Source organism: Hyperolius riggenbachi, chromosome 3, assembly GCF_040937935.1.
Source record: "Hyperolius riggenbachi isolate aHypRig1 chromosome 3, aHypRig1.pri, whole genome shotgun sequence".
In the NCBI taxonomy this organism is placed as follows: domain Eukaryota; kingdom Metazoa; phylum Chordata; class Amphibia; order Anura; family Hyperoliidae; genus Hyperolius; species Hyperolius riggenbachi.
The window spans coordinates 342710068-342730122 of NC_090648.1; the positions used below are offsets into that span (position 1 = coordinate 342710068).

General features: G+C 44.1%; 1 protein-coding gene across 1 annotated transcript in view; it reads left to right on the plus strand.

The window, feature by feature from the left end:
* LOC137561502 (sodium-coupled monocarboxylate transporter 1) overlaps window positions 1–16153 on the plus strand; it is a 54201-nt gene extending 38048 nt beyond the window's left edge. The window contains exons 13-15 of the mRNA XM_068272804.1: window positions 4534–4637; window positions 14387–14481; window positions 15775–16153. Of these exons, the coding sequence (XP_068128905.1) occupies window positions 4534–4637; window positions 14387–14481; window positions 15775–15915 (340 nt within the window). The 3' untranslated portion in view covers window positions 15916–16153. The remainder of the gene's footprint in view (window positions 1–4533; window positions 4638–14386; window positions 14482–15774) is intronic.
* Window positions 16154–20055: the final 3902 nt, after the last annotated feature.

Genomic DNA, 20055 nt, shown 5'->3' on the forward strand with positions numbered 1-20055 from the left:
TCAATGATATGCAAATTGTTTTTAAAAGTTTATGCAAATGTACGCACATGTTATGCAAATATATGCAGCTTGAAAATGGACCAATCAATTTAAACCTAGGTGGGACTTGATTGGTCCATTTTCAAGCTGCATATAGTTGCATAAAAAAATGCATAAATTAGCATAAACTCGGTAAAATTTGCATATCATTGATCATCCCTAATTCTGACTTCAGTTCTCAATTCGGTAACTTCCTACTTGAGATTCATTATGACACTTCATGATCAGCGGAGATTCACTGATATGATCACTTCCGTCAGATAGCAGAACCATTCCAGGCATCTGGATATCTTCCCAGAATGCATTACTCAGAGTACCTGTCAACAAAAAGTAGGAGGGGAAAAATGTATATAATGGAAAAAGGGCATTTAAGGGCTGGTGCACACCGGAGCCGTTCTGGAGCATTTTTTAAAATGCTTGCAGGGGGAAAACCGCTTGGCTAATAAAAGTGAATGGGATGGTGCACACCAGAGCGGCTCGTTTTTTCTACAAATGCAAACTCGTGGGCTGCAGCATTTTTTAGATTTCGGAGGCGTTTCTGCCGCATTGTTAAAGTATAGGAAAGTGGAAAACGCTCTGAAAAACGCTAGATCAGAGCGGTTTTCCAGGCGTTTTTGTTACAGAAGCTGTTCAGTAACAGCTTTTATTGTAACAATATTTGTAATCTGCTACACAAAAACGCGCCGAAAAATGCTAGCCATGTTTAGAAAACGTCTCTAAACATGCCTAGAATCGCTCTGAAATCTGCTTCAAAAACCTCTAGCGTTTTGCAGATCAGCTACAGGTTTTTGGTGTCCACTGGGCCAAAGAGAAGGACCATAGGGTGGCAGTGCTGCATACCAACTGTACAACATGCATGCTGTAGAGAAACATAACCAGAGTCAGAATGGCAATGCAATATTGAACCTCGGCTGCGGCAGAACACTGCCGACGCATTGTCTGATGTCCTTTTGTATCACACACTGAGTTGTTGAAATCAGCTCAGCAATGTGCCCAGATCCTTATAGTGTATAGCTCTTATTTGCACATGATCCATTTCTTTTATTAGAGAAGAAGAAATATCTGGATTTAGTATGTCAATCAGACTAGAGTTTATTTCCCCGGCATAAGCTTCCTGCAGCATGCTGTGCTCAGACTTCATGACATTTATCTTGTGCAGAACTAGTTGACCCTCCTGATGTGGGGAATCATTGTGATGGAAGAGACTTTTACCAACAATGGCCTTGATTCATAAAAGTGCTGTCGGTAAGGTAAATCCGTGCGGGGAAACACCGCTGTCGGTATTTCAGCCTTCTGGGTGGTCATTCATAAAAATGTTTCTAGTTGTGATAGGAGTGCGGAGATATTCCGCTGTAGGCTAGCGTTAGGCTGTCGGTAGGCATGAGGAAACAGGATATGCTGGCCGAGTCCCTCCATGCGGTGTTCTCTCTGCTGCTGCAATGTATTCCGCACGCTTCTCGCCACATCAGAGGTAGCGGTAATCCCCGTCTGCATACCGCTTCCTCTAATCTTTATGAATTGACATTTGTTACTTTTGTTAAGATAATCACAGCACAAGGCGGTGATTTATCGCTCTTCTCAGGAATGTCGGCTTTTCATGCGGAAACAGCCTTTATGAATACAGATTTTGCTATGTGGTCGGTAAAGTGAGCTGTTTTCAGCATTTCCGCATGCGGGAATACTTTATGAATCGAGGCCATTATCTTTCTGGAAGACAGTACCCCAGCAGTTAAAGGGAACCTGAATTGAGGGGAATATGGAGGCTGCCATCCTCATCCCCTTATAAACAATTCCAGTACCCCGGTTGTCATGCTGAGCTCTGGGCTTTAGTTGTGTTTGAGTCACAAATCAGCAACAAGCATGCAACCAGTGGAGTCAGACCATAGTCAGAGCATCTGATCTGCATCTCATTCTGGGCGAGTGACTTAAAGGGAACTAAGCGCCACTTTTTTCCTGCAATATCTCCTGTCCTGGTTTCTAATAGCTATAGGAGCCCCCATGTTCCCATGTGAAGGTAATCAAGTGTGATTTCTCTAAACTCTTTGAAGAACAGTGTCCTATCTTTAAACCCTGTCTGCTGATGAAAGCTTTTGTTTGCTCTCTGCTAATGTGTGCAATAAAATAATTACATCAGTCCTCATCTGCCTGAAAAGTCTGCGGTTGGGCAGGCCTGGGAAGTAGGGTAATAAACACTGCTCAACTTTTAAATGTAAAAAGAAGAGGTAACAATTTTATTAATGAGGCAAATTGTTAGCATGCATTTTTAATCTGCTATTGAGATGCCCGGAGTGCTAAAAATTGTACTCGGTTCACTTTAGTATTAGAGGCAGAGCATCAGCACAAAAGTCAGGCAACTGACATTGTTTATTAGAGGATGAAGATGGCAGTCCTCATATTCCTCTCACTTCAGGTTCCCACTTAACAGAAGCGCAGATGTGCTGAAACTGTATAATATATATTAAATGTGAGACATTTAAAGAGAACCAGAGACGAAGCACCCTCATGTATTTTATTACATTTATCAGTGGGAACATGACAGTAAACACCTACCCTGTTTTTAGTTTCATTGTTATCTGCTTAATTAGTCTATTAGCAGCTGTGATAAGAATCCCCGACTGGCTCAGTCTAGGTTTGACCTGGAATCATTATAGCTGAGTCACTCTTCTGTGGAGTCTTTTCAAGCCCAAGCCTTCCCCCTCCTGGCTTAGATTTCCTGCTTTGCATACTGAGAGCTGTGATGACATGGGAGGGGCTGCTGCTGCTGAGAGAGAAGCTCTGTGGCTGCAATATGATCCCTGTGTGCTCTGTGTGCACTAGATACTGATGATGACTGCAGTTTCATTCCTATGAGAGACACTTCCTACAGGCAGCTGTACATCATACCAAAATGAAAGCACATACCTGTATATTCCTGTGTAATACTAATTTTTAACTCTTGAAAATCTTCTAAAAAGTCAGGGGTCGTCTTATACGCCGGGTATCATTGATGCTGGGTGATACCCCCTATCCTGTTACCGTCTCTCAGATCTTGCTGCTGAGGACTATAGTGAAGCGGCGCAGGTGCATATGTGTGAGTTCTGAGAAGAAGGTAAATAGGATACAAGGGGGGGCCAGAGGGGTGAAAGAGGTGTATTTTATGGGCACAGCGCAATCTATTCTTCCATACTGCTCTGATAGACAGGGAGAGCTGACGAATACACTTAGGGAGAGTTCAACAATCCAACCAGTCAATTGACTATATACTGTTATATACTGGGTACCACATACAGTACAGCACCAGTATATGGTTTTTTTTTTAAAAGAGGGGTAGTCTTATACAGTGAGTATATCACAAACTCTATATTTTAACTGAAAAAGTTGGGGGGTCGTCTTATACACCCAGTCGTCTTATACGCCGGAATATACGGTAGATGAAAGGCTGCATTTAGCCTAGATAGCAGCATAGTCTCATATAGCCTAGACAGCACATCCAGAACAACTCATAGCCCGGAAGGAGAAGGGATATGAGCCGGCGGCCATATTTTATTTTTCCTGGAGCAATAATGCATAAAAAACACTAAAAAAGGCACACCAGAGCGGCGAAATTATCAGGTAGAGCATTTATTCTTTGCAAGCTATCGACTGATATGTTTATTTTGTCTGAAACGTTCATCTCTGGTTCCCTTTAAACCCTCTGGGTGATTTATCAAGACTAATGAAAGAAAAACCTGAAGTAAAAATAAAGCAGCTACCAGAGCAACCAATCAGAATCCACGTATTATTCAGCAGCTAAAAGTTTATTCATTATGAACATCAGTGCATTTTAACTTCCTTTGCAGTTGTCTCAGTGACCCTGTCCTTCTTTCTTTATTAACATTTAGTAGGAATTGAGTTCAAATGATGTCAAGAAAAATGTGCAATGTTTGCATACCGTACATTACATGTGTTTTAAAATTGTCTTATGGTGGCCACTGGCCACTAATGAGCCATTTTTTCATCCAATCCTACCATTTATATGTAATATAAGGGACTGCCTACATTATCCTTTCAATATATTCAATATATTTTACTCAGTTTACTCTTATACTACATAGATTTGGTAAAATTGAATGAAAGAAAAAATAGATAATTAGTGGCCACCTTTAAAGTGGACCTGAACTCTTGCACAGGACAGAGGGAAAGGAAATGCACCCTGTATGTATTTAGAGAGCTTAGTCTGTGTCTAATTTCCCCTTATTGGTGACTAATCACAATTTCATCCCTTGGCTGTGTAACCGGACTGCAACGACAGAGAGCTCATTTGTAAACACAGGATGTTAACAATATGTCTGCTTCCATGAAAGCAGGAAGTAGAAACACTGCAGATTTATTGCAGGATTTGTATCAGCTGTAACAAAGAAATGTTTTTCTTTAAAGGTTATTGTGCTGTTGCTTATCTTTAGAGCAGAGAGGAAGTTCTGAATTCAGGTCCGCTTTAATTTTCTGTTGATGTTTTTCATATTTTCTCTACTCCAGACCTGACCTGGCTGACAACTGGTATTCATTATCCTATCTGTACTTTAGTACCATTGGAACAATCATTGCTATTATTGTGGGAATAATAGTCAGCTTGGCAACAGGTAAGATTGTTATCAATATTGTATAATCAATTCCCACCATAGTTGCGTTTCAGGGGTAACTGTGTGAATACATTTTGCCTTTGTTAAACAATAGATTTCTATTGAAAATCATGAACATTGATATAGTTGTCTCCCAAATGTGACTCCATGCACCTGTGTAGCAGTGTATGAAAGCAGGAACCTTTCAGTGCAGCTATCAGTACAGCAGGTTCTGAGTTTAGGCTAGGGGGTTGTTCTAGCGCACACATGTACTTCACATTGTGGTCACACTACACAATTTCATTTGATTGACTTGCAATTCGATCAACTTGTGCAATTAAACTAGCACCAGTTGATCAATAGTGTGTTAAAAAACCAAAGTGAGGCTGAGCTCACACATAAAAGTAAGGTAAAATGGACAGTAAAGGACTGGAACAGAACTGCACAGATTTATGTGTGAACCCAGCCTTAGGGTGCATTCACACTGCATCAGTTGAGTTGCAGATTAATTCTGCATGTCAACTCACTGCCCATACATGGGCATGTTTACATCTCTGCAAGCGTTGTAATGGATCGCGTTATTCTAATGTGCTGCATGCAGGGTTTGTATCAAGGTGTATGGTATAACATGTACGGTGTCCATTGTTCCCCCTCCCTACTTTATAAGACTAGGTCCATATTATGCAGATTGGCAGAGTGTATGGTCACAGCAGATCCATTGTACGATCCACTGTGTCCACCTGTATACATTTTGGACTCTATTGGTGCCTATTGTAATTTTTGGCAATGGACAGCAAAGGAGACCTGATTTAGTGGCAGGGGCTTCGGGAGTTTTTTCTTCCTGTTTTAATCAGGTGTGTTTTCCATGCGATTTTCGGAAAAGTCACACAAGATGGGACATTGTGTTCCCTACTGCAACAGAGACAATAGATACATTGAGATCAAACAATCAAAATGTCTAAATGGATCCTATAGAATACATCTTTATGTCAGTTTAAATCCTTGTCTCTGCTGTTGAAAATGTCAGTACATCAATTAAAGGCGCATGGCCCAGTAATGCAGATAGTAAAGTATCTGTATTAACCACTTAAAGGAGTTGTCAGGCAAATTGTAATAAAATAAACGCTACTTACCGGGGGCTTCCTCCAGCCCCAAGCTCCCAGGACCTCCCTCGCCGCAGCTCTGCCTGCAGACGTTTGCCGGAGCTCCGACCTGGTCCCCGGCGATGATGTCAGAGCAACCTGGAGGACTGGCCCACGTGGCGGTGATTGACAGCGCCGATTGCGCAGGCGCAGTACAGAGCGACCTCCAGGTCGCTCTGACGTCATCACCGGGGACCGGGTCGGAGCTCCGGCAAACGGCTGCGGGCAGAGCTGCAGCGAGGGAGGTCCTGGGAGCTTCGGGCTGGAGGAAGCCCCCGTTAAGTAGCGTTTATTTTATTACAATTTGCCTGACAACTCCTTTAAAGAGAATCTGTATTGTTAAAATCGCACAAAAGTAAACATACCAGTGCGTTAGGGGACATCTCCTATTATTACCCTCTGTCACAATTTCGCCGCTCCTCGCCGCATTAAAAGTGGTTAAAAACAGTTTTAAATAGTTTGTTTATAAACAAACAAAATGGCCACCAAAACAGGAAGTAGGTTGATGTACTGTATGTCCACACATAGAAAATACAACCATACACAAGCAGGCTGTATACAGCCTTCCTTTTGAATCTCAAGAGATCATTTGTGTGTTTTTCTCCCTGCAGTTCTCATGCACTGAAGTTTCAGGCTGCTCTTTTTTCTCCTGCAAACAGCTTTGCCCTTGTCTGTAATTCTTCAGTATGTGAAAGCCCAGCCAGCTCAGAGGATGATTTATCCAGCTTGTAAAAGATAAGAGAGAAGAAAGAAGCTGCTCGAATCTAAATAATACACAGGCAGTGTGCATAGAGGGGCCTGGAAGGGGGAAATCATAGCAGAACCACAACATTGAAGAACTTGGCAGCCTTCCAGACACAGGCTGACAAGTCTGACAAGGGAAAGATACATTGATTTATTACAGAGACTGTGATAGCAGAAAGTGCTGCAGTAAGCCAGAACACATTAGAATAGCTTTTGGAACTTGTAGGATGATAAAAAACAGGATGCAATTTTTGTTACGGAGTCTCTTTAAAGAGACTCCGTAACAAAAATTGCATCCTGTTTTTTATCATCCTACATGTTCCAAAAGCTATTCTAATGTGTTCTGGCTAACTGCAGCACTTTCTACTATGACAGTCTCTGTAATAAATCAATGTATCTTTCCCCTGTCAGACTTGTCGGCCTGTGTCTGGAAGGCTGCCAAGTTCTTCAGTGTTGTGGTTCTGCTATGAACTCACCCTTTCTGGCCCCTCTATGCACACTGCCTGTGTGTTATTTAGATAAGAGAGAAGAGAGAAGCTGCTCTAATCAGCTGGATAAATCGTCCTCTGAGCTGGCTGGGCTTTCACATACTGAGGAATTACAAACAAGGGCAAAGCTGTTTGCAGGAAGAAAAGAGCAGCCTGAAACTTCAGTGCATGGGGGAAAGAAACACAAAAATGATCTCTTGAGATTCAAAAGGAATGCTGTATACAGCCTGCTTATGTATGGATGTATTTTCTATGTGTGGACATACTGTACATCAACCTACTTCCTGTTTTGGTTGCCATTTTGTTTGTTTACAAACAAACTTTTTAAAACAGTTTTTAACCACTTTTAATGCGGCGAGGAGCGGCGAAATTGTGACAGAGGGTAATAGGAGATGTCCCCTAACGCACTGGTATGTTTACTTTTGAGCGATTTTAACAATACAGATTCTCTTTAAGGCCGAAGGGTTGTTTATTTTTTGCATCTGAGGAACTTTCACCTCCCATTCATTTGCCAATAACTTTATCACTACTCATCACAATGAATTGGTCTATATCTTGTTTTTTCCGCCACCAATTAGGCTGTCTTTGGGTGATACATTTTGCTAAGAATTATTTTATTCTAAATCCATTTTAACAGGAATATTAACCTCCTGAGCGGTATGGACGAGCTCAGCTCGTCCATCACCGCCGGAGGCTGCCGCTCAGGCCCTGCTGGGCCGATTTTCTTCAAATAAAGTGCAGCACACGCAGCCGGCACTTTGCCAGCCGCGTGTGCTGCCTGATCGCCGCCGCTCTACGGCGATTCGCCGCGAGCAGCGGCGAAAGAGGGCCCCCCTAGCCGCCTGAGCCCTGCGCAGCCGGAACAAAAAGTTCCGGCCAGCGCTAAGGGCTGGATCGGAGGCGGCTGACGTCAGGACGTCGGCTGACGTCCATGACGTCACTCCGCTCGTCGCTATGGCGACGATCTAAGCAAAACAAGGAAGGCCGCTCATTGCGGCCTTCCTTGTTTATTCTGGGCGCCGGAGGCGATCGGAAGAACGCCTCCGGAGCGCCCTCTAGTGGGCTTTCATGCAGCCAACTTTCAGTTGGCTGCATGAAATAGTTTTTTTTTTATTAAAAAAAAACCCTCCCGCAGCCTCCCTGGCGATCTCAATAGAACGCCGGGGAGGTTAAGAAAGAAATAGAAAAAAATCATTATTTCTCAGTTTTTGGCCATTATAGTTTGAAATGAATACATGCTACCGTAATTAAAACCTATGTATTTTATTTGCCCATTTGTCCCGCTTATTACACCATTTAAATTATGTCCCTATCACAATGTATGGCGCCGATTTTATTTGGAAATAAATGTGCATTTTTTTTCAATTTGCTTCCATCACTATTTACAAGCCCATAATTTAAATAAATTATATTAATATATAGTGGCTTGCAAAAGTATTCAGCCCCCTTGAAGTTTTTCACATTTTGTCACATTACTGCCACAAACATGAATCAATTTTATTGGAATTACACATAAAAGACCAATACAAAGTTGTGTACACGTGAGAAGTCCAATTCCCAAGAGATTCCAAGCATTTTTTACAAATAAATAACTGCAAAGTGGGGTGTGCATAATTATTCAGCCCCCTGAGTCAATACTTTGTAGATCCACCTTTTGCTGCAATTACAGCTGCCAGTCTTTTAGGGTATGTCTCTACCAGCTTTGCACATCTAGAGACTAAAATCCTTGCCCATTCTTCTTTGCAAAACAACTCCAGCTCGGTCAGATTAGATGGACAGTGTTTGTGAACAGCAGTTTTCAGATCTTGCCAAAGATTCTCAATTGGATTTAGATCTAAACTTTGGCAGGGCCATTCTAACCATGGATATGTTTTGTTTTAAACCATTCCATTGTTGGCCTGGCTTTATGTTTAGGGTCGTTGCCCTGCTGGAAGGTGAACCTCCACCCCAGTCTCAAGCCTTTTGCAGACTCCAAGAGGTTTTCTTCCAAGATTGCCCTGTATTTGGCTCCATCCATCTTCCCATCAACTCTGACCAGCTTCCCTGTCCCTGCTGAAGAGATGCGCCACCCGAGCATGATGCTGCCACCACCATATTTGACAGTGGGGATGGTGTGTTCAGAGTGATGTGCAGTGTTAGTTTTCCGCCACACATAGCGTTTTGCATTTTGAACAAAAAGTTCCATTTTGGTCTCATCTGACCAGAGCGCCTTCTTCCACATGTTTGCTGTGTCCCCCACATGGCTTGTGGCAAACTGCAAACGGGACTTCTTATGCTTTTCTGTTAACAATGGCTTTCTTCTTGCCACTCTTCCATAAAGGACAACTTTGTACAGTGCATGACTAATAGTTGCCTTATGGACACATTCCCCCACCTGAGCTGTAGATCTCTGCAGCTCGTCCAAAGTCACCATGGGTCTCTTGATTGCATTTCTGATCAGCACTCTCCCTTGTTTGGCCTGTGAGTTTATGTGGACGGCCTTGTCTTGGTAGGTGTACAGTTGTGCCATATTCCTTCCATTTTTGAATGATCGCTTGAACAGTGTTCTGTGGGATGTTCAAGGCTTTGGAAATCTTTTTGTAGCCTAAGCCTGCTTTACAAATAAACATAAAACCTGGCGCTCCTCACTACCTCCTTGCTTTCCTCTCTCCTATATCAATCTGGTTCGCTTACTGCATAAAAAGTGTTTGTAACACTCACAAAAATATTAAAAACATAAAAGCAGAGCGATCAACAGTAACAAGAACTGCAACACTAATGCTGCTAAGTAATCAATGTCCTCTTTGGCGTAAGCCTAATGCTGTCCAAACAAAGTTCATCCACATTTGATAAGTATAGGCTCTTCACTGTAAAACTTCCTCCAAAGAAATTGATAAATTTCTGTCACAGCGCTTATCACTATACGCTCACCAGATCGGTTGGCCAATCTTTTCAGATCAGCAGTCAGCGTTTTTGGCCTTGCCAGCAAGAGATTCCTCCGATCACTTCACCAGCCTCTCCAGGCATCCGACCATAAGCCCAGAATAAAACAAGGGAAATGCAATAGTGTGATACCATTTGGATAAAGCTTAATATTATCACCAGTGCACCCCTTTTCCAGAACAGTGCCACCAACGTGCTTCCACCATAAACAGATACACAAGGCGCTCACCAGATGCACTGGCCGACCCGCAACAGACCAGCAATATAGCGTGTTGTTATAACTTCAGTTTTTGGGATAAAGGACATCCTAGGACTCAAACAAAGCCGACCATAGCATAATTCCGTTTGATTTTAATAAGTAATAAAATTAGTGCACTTACAAATTTGCAGTAAAACATGCGCATATAAAAAAACGTAGCACAGGATCCTCCAGCATCTCCTCAGCTCCTTAGGCTCCGCCCTACTAGTTTCGTCCAATGACTCATCAGGGGCTCGGCCATTCAGAGCTGAGGGACGCTTAAAATACTCTCCACCTCTATCACATGACCAGCTGTCTCAGCTGGATTCATTCGCTGCTGCCGCTTCTGTCATAATCATGCGGCCACTCCAATAGGCTGTCCATATTGGACTAAAGACTACAGTACCCATCTCACTTAGCGGCTACTTCCGCATTTCGGGTGTGTACACCCATCACCCAGCATTTGTTACTTGAAATCCTAATCCCCCTTCCAGTTAAAAACAGTAGCCTTATTAAACAACCCCAGTATATCATTACACTCACCGCTTTACTCCACTGTACATCCCCCATCTGCTAACTGGGGGCTGCAAACTCCAGAATCCCATAGTTCACAACAGTCCCGATTTGGGCGGGACTTACCCGGTTTACGCCCCCTGATCCCGCCTCCCGCCTTCTGCCTGTCAAATCCCGCTTTCCTCCTCCCTGCCCGACTGTCTCCCCTTCTCCATACAGACACCAACACTGTGCAGCCTGCTTGTCACCTTCCTGTGTGTCCCCAGTATATTTACAGGCTGCCTGTGAAGAAGTCGGGCAGTTTAAGCTGTCTGCAATGCCCATAATTAAAGTACAGTGCCGATAAGTGAAAAATCCCATCTCTTCGTGAAAAAACTACTGCGCCTGTGCATGACGTTTCATGCTTTAATTGGCTGTAAAGCACGCACAGGGGGATCCGTCTATAGCTCCTCCTCCTTAATGCTAACCAGTGGAGAAGGAGGTGTGCCTGTGCTGGAGAGAGCGGCAAACCTGAAGTGCTGCAGCTTCCCGGGAGAGCAGATCAGATAGAGCGTAGCAGAGCTGGTGAGTTTCTATTTGTTTGTGACACCACAGCTCTCTCTGGTCTTTTAACTAGTGTTGTCCTCATCAGCCTTATCTCTGTCACTGCCTCACTGAGCCTCTGATCTCCGGGGAGCTGTCTTTCATCTCTTTGATCCTCTTCCGTGGGCAGCCTGTCATGTCTCCACTGTGTTCACAGATTGCTGCTTCTGTTTCTGGACACTGAAACTTGTTGCAGATTGTTTCCTGGTCATTGGTTCTTTGCACACATGCTTTTTTCCTGTGTGATTGTATTGCACAGTTTATTTCTGTGCACTCATGACTTAGCTCCCAACTGTGCCTGTCTAGAAGCCCTGTCACTCAGTCTGTCCCTCTTTCCTTCTTATTTGTCCCTCTTTCAGGACTGTTGTAATGTAATTCTATGTAGTTTTCTAGTTTCTACAGAAAAAAATGTGTTTCATTGGCTCTTAACTTTATTCCCATCCTTCTTCCAATTTGATATATTTATTTTCAAATGTAAACCTGAAGTAAAATGAACTAGGATAGAAAGGATCAGTGTGGTTTGAATAATAAAACAAAATATTTTTCTTATGAAATCTGTTTGGAATGTGTGACTAGGGGTGTGTTGGGGCGTGGCTAGGGGTGTGGCATGGGTGTGGCTTAAGTGTCCCTCTTTCTCATCTCAAAATGTTGGGAGGTATGAGAATCCACATGTCAGCAGCAGCGGCCATCTTGTGCCTCATAGACTACATTACCCAGAATCCCCTGAGTCAGACGGCTGCCATCTTGAAAAAACAGACTACAGGGATACTGATGTCCTCTGCTCCGGATTGCAATGACTACATCACCCAGGATCCCCTGAGTCATAGCGGCGGCCATCTTGGAGAGGGACTACAAGGAAAAAAATGCCCTTTGGACAATATTTCATAGATATCTTCTGCCTACTCTTGCAGGCATGAAGATAGTACAAGCTAAAAACTCAAAAATTAAAAGTAAAACTAAAAAAGTCTTGCAAAATAAACTACATAAACAAAAATATATAAAATTGAAAAAAGGGGGGATAAGAAACATCACCAATCAGTGGCCGTAGAAATTCTCATTCCTGAGCAACCTTATTTGGAAATTTCCCCGATTTCCAGGCTTTCAGGATGCATTAGGAGGACGGGAAACTTTTTGTGAATTAGAAAACAGCAGCCTCTGTTAAGAGGCTGTCGTTTTTTCTGCGGTGAGCTTCGATCAACGAATGGGATCTATAATCCCATTCATTGATCGCTGGGCTAACGGCCAGCAGTGGGAGCACACGCGCTCGCAGCCCAACTGGACGAGAATGTTCGTCCAGTTGGGCTTAAGTGGTTAAATACCAATATGTTACTATCAAGTATAAAATAATGGTATTAAATACTGATCATGTACTATAGCTAAACCTAATCCTACCCTATAGCTAAATCCTAATCCTACACAGAACCCTCCCCCCTGGCGCATAACCCTTACACCCCCCCCCCACAAACTACCTACCTAATGGCTAACTCTAAAGCTCCCCCCACAAACTGCCTACCTAACTCCTAAGGCTTAACCCCCCCACACACATACACACACTACCTACTGCCTAATCCTTAACCCCTTTAAACTACCTACCTAACGCCTATCACCCCCCCCCCCCCCCCCCCATTGCTGCTGCTGAACCCTGAATTCTCAGGCGCCGCCGCAGGTGCCTTCAGACAAAATGTGGGTTCCTGATAAACAGCGGCGCCTACATTTCCCCTCCGGCGCCCAAATACCGCTGAAATACATTGGTGTCCATGGCAGTGTCCAGCTAGTTCACTTGCTGTATGTTCCCAAATTGACTGCTTCGTTTGAACCTAGCTTAAAGAGAATCTGTATTGTTAAAATCGCACAAAAGTAAACATACTAGTGCGTTAGGGAACATCTCCTATTCCCCTCTGTCACAATTTCGCTGCTCCCCGCCGCATTAAAAGTGGTTAAAAACAGTTTTAAAAAGTTTGTTTATAAACAAACAAAATGGCCACCAAAACAGGAAGTAGGTTGATGTACAGTATGTCCACACATAGAAAATACATCCATACACAAGCAGGCTGTATACAGCCTTCCTTTTGAATCTCAAGAGATCATTTGTGTGTTTCTTTCCCCCCTGAGGGGGGAGTGCATAGCAGAACCACAACACTGAAGAACTTGGCAGCCTTCCAGACACAGGCTGACAAGTCTGACAAGGGAAAGATACATTGATTTATTACAGAGACTGTGATAGTAGAAAGTGCTGCAGTAAGCCAGAACACATTAGAATAGCTTTTGGAACTTGTAGGATGATAAAAAACAGGATGCAATTTTTGTTACGGAGTCTCTTTAAAGGACTTTCGAGGCGAGAATGGTAAAAAAAAAGTTAAATACTTGGCTGCAAGTTTTAACGCCATCTGCGCCCTCTGTTTCATTCTGTTTTGGTGTCTTTCTTATTTTCACCCCGAGGTTGGGATCCGACCCGATCCCTCAGGTCGCCTGCATTTGCCGCCCCATTAAAGATGGCCACCAGGACTTGCCGCGGCTGCACAGTTCTTATAGCCACGAGTGCGGCTGCACAGCTCTGAGTCCTCCTTCAGCCCCGTCATGGCTCCCAGCAGTCTCATTGACGTAAAGCGCCCAAAACTGCCGGGAGCCATGACTGGAGGAAGACTCAGAGCTGCACAGCCGCACTCGCAGCTATGAGAACTGTGCAGTTGCGGCAAGACGTGGTGGCCCTCTTTAATGGGTCAAATGCAGAAGACCCGAGGGATCGGGTCAGGGCCCAACCTCATGGTGAAAATAAGAAAGAGACCACGGCGGAATGAAACAGAGGGCGCCGATGGCATCCTCTGTGGATAAAACTCGCAGCCAGGTATTTAACTTTTTTTACTATTCTCGCCTCAGAAGTCTTTTTAGCCTGACTATGAACACTGTGCTAGTCCGGATGGGCATGTTTATGGAAATATCTTCTATATATAAACATATATATATATATATATATATATATATATATATATATACACATACACGTACACGTACACAGTATATAGTGTTTCAGTTGTCTGATCATTGTTGCACATCCATTGTAAGGTATACTTTCTATAGATACTTTAAGTTTAAGTTTCAGAACTTATCACTAACACTTTGTGACGCCTTGTTGTCTTGCAGGTGGCTTAAAGCAAAACGTTAATAGAGAGTATTTATTAACATCTGAAGATTTCTCCTATCTCAAGGCTGTGTTTCCTTCTTGTTGGAATAATGATGTAAGTAGATTGCTACGTTAAGGTTTATGGTGCTAGTGTTGGGAATTTGAGTAGTAGGTACTGATTATGGGGTCTGTGCCTTTAATGCATTTAAGTCTGGTTGTAATTTAAAGTGAGAGTACACAAAAATGTAATGGAGTCCCCTCAACCTCTTATCCACTTATCTGCCACGCAGATGGCACATGGGGTTCCACCCTCTGACCTATACATGGTACATAAAAATGGGAGGTACTCAACAAAAGGTAGTTAAAATGCTTCCCAAGATGGTCTCCTCATAGACTTCAATGTGATTTCTGTTAGAGATTGGCACTATACCAACAGAATTCCATTAAAGTCAGAAAATGGCAGTCCTGAGAATCACTACTGCATTAAATATCTTCACACTCCACCATACGTACCTTGTTGTAAATACAAAACATAACAGGAAGTGAAAAGGATTAAAGGAGGACTCCAAGTTTAATCTGGAAATTAAGGGGATTAAAGGAGAACACCATCAAGTTTCATCAGATAGGACACTCACATAAATAATATTTGCTTGTTATTGTAGCAATGCAATCTTTCCTTGGGTAATGCTAATTGTGCAATGTGCACTAGTCAACTAGTATACGTATTGGAAAGATTCCGTGTGCTGCTGTCTGCAAATGGCAATTTTATCACCTTTCAGTGAATCAACCCAATGAATGCTGCATTTCTGTCTGTGTCTGTACAGTTTATCTTTGTGCTTTATAATGTGAAAGGACCCCTCACAGTAGGTGGTGCATGCCACCGGCCATCGTTGTGTTAGTAGGTCTTAAAGGATACCTTAGCTCTTTCAAATTTTCAAAAGCTGGGGGAGCAGGCATGTGTAGGATTCTCTCCTTGTGTCCCCCGCTCCCCTGTTCTCCTCCATCCCCCTCCTTTAAGGTGTAATGTCCCTCTGAACCTATTTCCGGGTCGGGAGGGTCGGTGCACACTGCGCAGGCACTGCCCAGCGACACATGTCTGTGATCACGTGCCTGCGAGCACTGTGCACTATGTCACAACTACGTAGTGCGCATGCGCAGAGCACTCCTGGAGGCAGGAGAACGGGGGGGGGGGGAGTGGTGGGCATGAGAAGGGACTGTTGCACATGCCTGCTCCCCCCATTTTTGAATTTTTAAAAGGGCTAAGGTATACTTTAAAATATTTATGAAACTACAGAAAGTGGGTTTTTGTAAATATTGCAATATACAGCTTAAAACACTAGAAGACTTGTTTGCATTGTTTTGTGGTTTGTATGTATACTTTTTAATGCTTACATGCAACTTTTTGCAGAGCGAGAAAGTGGAAGTGCTTAACTGGAAACGTCAGGATGCTGATGCTTGCTTGGATAAAGGAACAGACAACCCTGCTTTCAATCATATGGAGATGCAGGACACAGAGAAGAATGAGAAAATGAATGGCTTTCATCCCTGATATTCCCTGCAATTCTTTACAGAAAAGTGTGAACAAAAGCCAGGAAGCTGTTGTTATGAAGCAGTGTTTGAGAATAAAGAACACACTAAATATTTGCGCCACTGCTTCCCTGCAAAGTAATAGATGTGTACATGTGAAATTTATAAGAATGTCTATATTTATACAGGAAATATAAAGAAGAGGCAGCAGTGCTGCCATGACACCATATAGAATGACTCAGGGAAATCAGTAATAGGAAACTTTTACATAATGTAATTTTACAAAATGAGGTCTGTTGTTTGTTTCTGTATGTTTATGTGTTTTATCTCTATATATTCATAGTTTATTTAAATAAAATATGAACTTGCTTTTATTGCATCTGTGTTTTTGTAAACTAGATGTTTCACAGGGGTGGAATGCTAAGTTAACCTTAGGCGTCCATGCAAAAAGGGCGCCTGTGAAAAAGGGCACGGGATATAGACGAAATTATACGTTTTTTCTAAAACAATATTTTTCATTTCTGTATTATAAACAAAAATCAAGTGCTAAGTGCCGCGGGGACAAGCGGCATGGCGGCTATCTCCGCGTATCAGCCAGCGGCTTCGGCCGCGCAGTTACATGCTGGTGCTCTGCCTGGTCCTTCTATTGCACATAGATTGAGGGCTACGCGCGCGCGTGCCAGGCGACAGGACCTTTATGCGAATAGAAGGGGAGTCAGCTGATCTGCCAGGTCAGCTGACTCCAAACGCTATCTCGGATTGGCTGAGTGACTGGGGCGGCGCTGCGGAGCTGCTATGTATATATAGTGGTAGTCTGTCAGTTGCTCCGTGTCTGCTGTTGCAAATGCTAACGTGTGAGTGCTCAGACCTAGTCAGATCCCAAAGTGTGCTAGAACCAGCCGGAGCCAGATTCTGTTGATAGCTTAACCACTTCAGGACTCAGCCTTTACCCCCCCTTAAGGACCAGCACTGATGTCTAAGATCTGTGCTGGGTGGGCTCTACAGCCCCCAGCACAGATCAAATACCAGGCAGAGCGACCAGATCGCCCCCCTTTTTTGCCCACTAGGGGGATGATGTGCTGGGGGGGTCTGATTGCGCCTGCGTGTGGCTGGTGGGGGGGGGACCTCAAAGCTCCCTCCACCGCAGGATTCCCCCTCTCCCTCTCCTCCCTCCCTGCCCCGGAGATCGGAGGCTGCACAGGAACGGATCTGTCCTGTGCAGCCTCTAACAGGCTCCTGCCTGTCATGTGACAGCGATCCCCGGCCGCTGATTGGCCGGGGATCGCTGATCTAGTACAACGCTGCTACTGTTAGCAGCGTTGTAAAAATGTAAACAAAGCGGATTATTTCCGCTTGTGTTTACCTTTAGCCTGCGAGCCGCGATCGGCAGCCCGCAGGCTATTCACGGAGCCCCCCGCCGTGAATTGACAGGAAGCAGCCGCTCGCGTGAGCGGCTGTTTCCTGATTAATTAGCCTGCAGCCGGTGTTGTGTCTGATTACGCTGCCTGTAGATTTGTGCTGCCCCGCATGCGCAGTAGGAGACTGTGCGGCCACATTTCCTATTGAATGATGCTGCTGGAGTTAAAATACTAAATATCTCCGCTCCCACACCTCTTACACTCCCCAAATTTTCAGGGTAGTCAGGGGACCCCCCGAACGACCTCTATGCCAAATTGCAGCCCCCCAGACCCGCTGGTTCCCGACATAGATTTCTCTCATCTATCTCGGGAACCAGCGGGTCTCGGGGGCTGCAATTTGGCATAGAGGTCTTTCGGGGGGTCCCCTCCCTACCCTGAAAATTTGGGGAGTGTAAGAGGTGTGGGAGCGGAGATATTTAGTATTTTATCTCCAGTAGCATCATTAACTTCACACTGAGCATGCGCGCTACTCAGTGTGGAAGGGAGCTTCCGGGCAGCGCAATCAGACATTACACCGGCAACGCAGATGTGCGTCACTGGTCCTGCAGCTACCACTTTGCCGACGCGCGTTATGAGTGCGCAGTCGGCAAGTGGTTAAAGTACTAATTCATTGTATTATCTGTTATGACCTTCTGCTTCCATTGACTATTCTCCTGCTTACTGACTCTGTACCTCTGCTCATCTGATTCATGTTGCCGACCCTGCCTGAACCTAACACTGAATCAGTGTTCTGTCTTTGTACCTTATCTGTCCGTACGTTGCCTACTGCTTGTCTGACCTTTCTTGCCTCACCAGTGGGCCTAGCCACTGGCGAGGGTTCTGCGGCTTTTCACCTGCTCCTCAGGTGAAGCCCAACTGCAGCGCTGTCTGTGACACCTGCTCCTCAGGTGTCCCTTGGCTGCAGTATAGTCTTAATCACCTGCTCCTCAGGTGGTCATTGCTCGCAGCGCAGTCTGTAACACCTGCTCCTCGGGTGTCCACTAGCTGCAGTATAGTACTTATCACCTGCCCATCAGGTGAATATCCTTTGTAGCACTGTCTGTAACACCTGCTCCTCAGGTGTCCACTGGCTACAGTATAGTCTTAATCACCTGCTCCTCAGGTGGTCATTGCTCGCAGCACAGTCTGTAACACCTGCTCCTCAGGTGTCCACTGGCTGCAGTATAGTCTTTATCACCTGCCCCTCAGGTGAATATCCTTTGCAGTACTGTCTGTAACACCTGCTCCTCAGGTGCCTACTGGCTGCAGTATTGTCTGAATCACCCGCTCCTCGGGAGACTTCCTATTCCTCATTACTGTTGCACCAAACACTATCTCACATTAGTAGTCCTGTGTCTGGCTGTGACAGCATTATTGGTGATTCTGCAGATCACCACATAATCAGGTATAGCATCTGTATTATTGGTGATACTGCAGATCACCAATAATCAGAAAATCTGTTTAGCTGACACCAATCGTTACACTAAGTATGTTGAATGAACGTTAATGAAATGGCAAAATACCATCTATAACAAAAAACAATATTTACACTTGTATTAAGCATAGGAATACAATTGTAGATATTACAGGTATTTTAGTGTAACTATACCTAACTGTACTCTCACACAGAACTCTCCCTATACCTATCCCTAACTCCTAGGAACCCCCCCCCCCCCCCCCCAGTGGTAATAAGCATAGTTTAATAAATTGTATATATTACAAATATTGTACTGGAACTATACCTAACCCTACTCTCACACAGAACCCTCCCTGTACCCATCCCTAACCCCTAGACCCCCCTGGGGGTGCCTAACTCTAAAACATCCCTGGTGGTGCCTAACCCTAAACCCCCTCCCCCCCATTGTGGTGCCTAACCCTAACCCCCCCTGGTGGTGCTTAACCCTAAAATCCCCCTGGTGGTGCCTAACCCTAAAACCTCCCTGGTGGTGCCTAATCCTAAAACCCCTCTGGTGGTGCCTAACCCTAACCCCCGCCCCCCCCCCGGGTGGTGCCTAACCCTTACCTCCCACCTGATGGTGCCTAACCCTACCCAACCCCATGGTGGTGCCTAACCTTAACCACCCCCTGGTGGTGCCTAACCCTAACCACCCTCCCATCTGGTGGTGCCTAACCCTAACCACCCCCCTGGTGGTGCCTAACCCTAACCACCCCCCGGTGGTGCCTAACCCTTACCACCCACCTGATGGTGCCTAACCCTAACCACCCCCTGGTGGTGCCTAACCCTAACCACCCTCCCCCCTGGTGGTGCCTAACCCTAACCACCCCCCTGGTGGTGCCTAACCCTAACCATCCCCACTGCACAAACACCCTTACACACTTAAAAACACAATATATTTGATGTAGTAAAATATGTCACTACAAATAACATGAATAGAATAATTATATTTTTAATAGAATAAATAGCCTCACAATCACGTACACATTAAAAATATTATGAATAGTAAAAGTTATATATTTAAAATAGAATAAATAGCCTTACAATCACTTATGCATTAAAAATGTAAATAGAAAAAGTTATATATTTATAATAGAATAAATAGCCTTACAATTACGGACGCATTAAAAATCTTAAAATGACGGTAATATTAAAAGCGATATATTAGTGAGATAATAAATCTGAAAACTATAATTCATGCATTATAAGTCTGAAAACAAGGTTAAAAACAAAAGCGATATATTTGTAATACTGTACAAAAAGCTTGAAAACTATATTTAAGCATTATACTTCTGAAAACAAATTTTAA